Below are 1514 nucleotides of genomic sequence, written 5' to 3'. Positions count from 1 at the left end.
CCCCGGGGGCGTCTCTCCCCGACTGTGGTCCCCCATCCCCAATCCTGGCATCCCAGCACTCACCCGAATCCTGTCGTTCAGCACCCTGTCATCTGGGTCCTGGTCAAAGTCCTCCTGCGGGTACACGCTGATGGCGTGGGTCTTCAGGTCCTCCTGGATCTGCGGGATACGGGGCTTGAGCTGGGGCTGGGGGGACATGGGGCACCCCAGGAGCCCCTCGGGGACCTGCCCTCACCCGTTGCTTGAACTCTGCCCGTTCCTCCAGGGTGAGCGTGTCGGCTTTGGCGATTACCGGCACCACGTTGACGATCTTACTGAGCCGCCGCATAAACTCCAGGTCCAGCTGGCGCAGCCTACCACGGTCCACCATCACCCCAGGTGACCCCAACACCATAACCCTGGGGTGACCCCACCACCAAGCAGGGAGCACCCATGGGTGCTGAGTGGGGACTCACCAGTGACCTGTGGGAGGGATGAAGTAGATGCATCCATGGACCCGGGTGTCTGGGATCTTCCTCTTGCGGGTGATGAGGATCTCCTCGCGCAGGTACCTCTCGTACTGCTCGTTGATGTATTTGATAATGGGGTCCCAGCTGAGGACGAGGAGTTGGGGGACGGTGTCTGAGCTCAACCCCCCACCCCAGACTGCCACCCCCCAAGCCGGGACGCTGCACCTCCTTACGTCCTACCAGTTCTCGTTGTTGATCTGGTCCCCGAACCCCGGCGTGTCCGTCACCGTCAGCTTCATCTTCACACCCTTCTCCTCGATGACTATGGGGCAGAGATGTGGGTCAGCAGGGACCAAGCACTGGGGAGAAGTCCCACCACCGTGTTGGCAGGACAGGACCTCGGTAAGGTGATGCCCTTACCATGGGTGATGGACTGCAGCTGCACCGTCTTGGGGATGCGTTCCTCCTGGCTGGGCTGGCAGGCTTTACGGCTCACCTTGGACTTGAAGAGGGTGTTCACCATCGTCGACTTCCCCAGCCCGCTCTGCCCTGTGGGGACACCAGCAGCTCCAGTTTGTCCCCCCTAATAAATTGATTCCCCCAGGGCGATAATCCCTCGCTATCCATTTGGGAGCATCCCGGAGGTTGAGAAGAGCTCACCCATCAGCATCGCGCCGTTATGGGGTACGGGATGCTGCTCCTCTTCAATTTATTGCCGCTTAAATCCCTTAAAATCCCGATTTCCCCCACCACGGCAACATCGAAGCCGGGCTTCCCGCCCCTACCGGGAGCAAACCCCGCACCCAGCACTCACCCACAACCATGATGTTGAACTCAAAGCCCGTCTTCATGGTTTTAATTTTCATCTGGTCGAGCACGGCTTCGATTCCCACATAACCAAAGAGCTGGCAACCCGCCGGGCTGGGCACAGCGGTGAGGGGCATCTCCTCCTCCGGCATGGCCGGCGGCTCCATGCTGCGCTCCTCGGGCTCCAGGCTGCTCCCTGCAAGGGTGGGCAAAGGCAAGTGAGCCTGGACCACCACCCCCCTGGCCGGTGCCCACCCC

At 61.4% G+C, this 1514-nt stretch overlaps 1 protein-coding gene across 1 annotated transcript; it reads right to left on the bottom strand.

Moving 5' to 3' along the window:
* Positions 1–63: 63 nt before the first annotated feature.
* Positions 64–1428, bottom strand: LOC104155396 (septin-12-like; the record flags this gene model as incomplete). Its single annotated transcript, XM_009697147.1, has 6 exons — positions 1264–1428; positions 870–998; positions 690–771; positions 456–593; positions 236–353; positions 64–159 (listed from the first exon to the last, which is right to left on the bottom strand). Coding segments are annotated over exons 1-6 (723 nt in total), but the record flags the coding sequence as incomplete, so codon positions are not given.
* Positions 1429–1514: the final 86 nt, after the last annotated feature.

Source organism: Cariama cristata, unplaced genomic scaffold (assembly GCF_000690535.1).
Source record: "Cariama cristata isolate BGI_N322 unplaced genomic scaffold, ASM69053v1 scaffold39423, whole genome shotgun sequence".
In the NCBI taxonomy this organism is placed as follows: Eukaryota; Metazoa; Chordata; class Aves; order Cariamiformes; family Cariamidae; genus Cariama; species Cariama cristata.
Note: the sequence above shows the minus strand (reverse complement) of the source record. Positions and strands in the feature narration are given on the sequence as shown.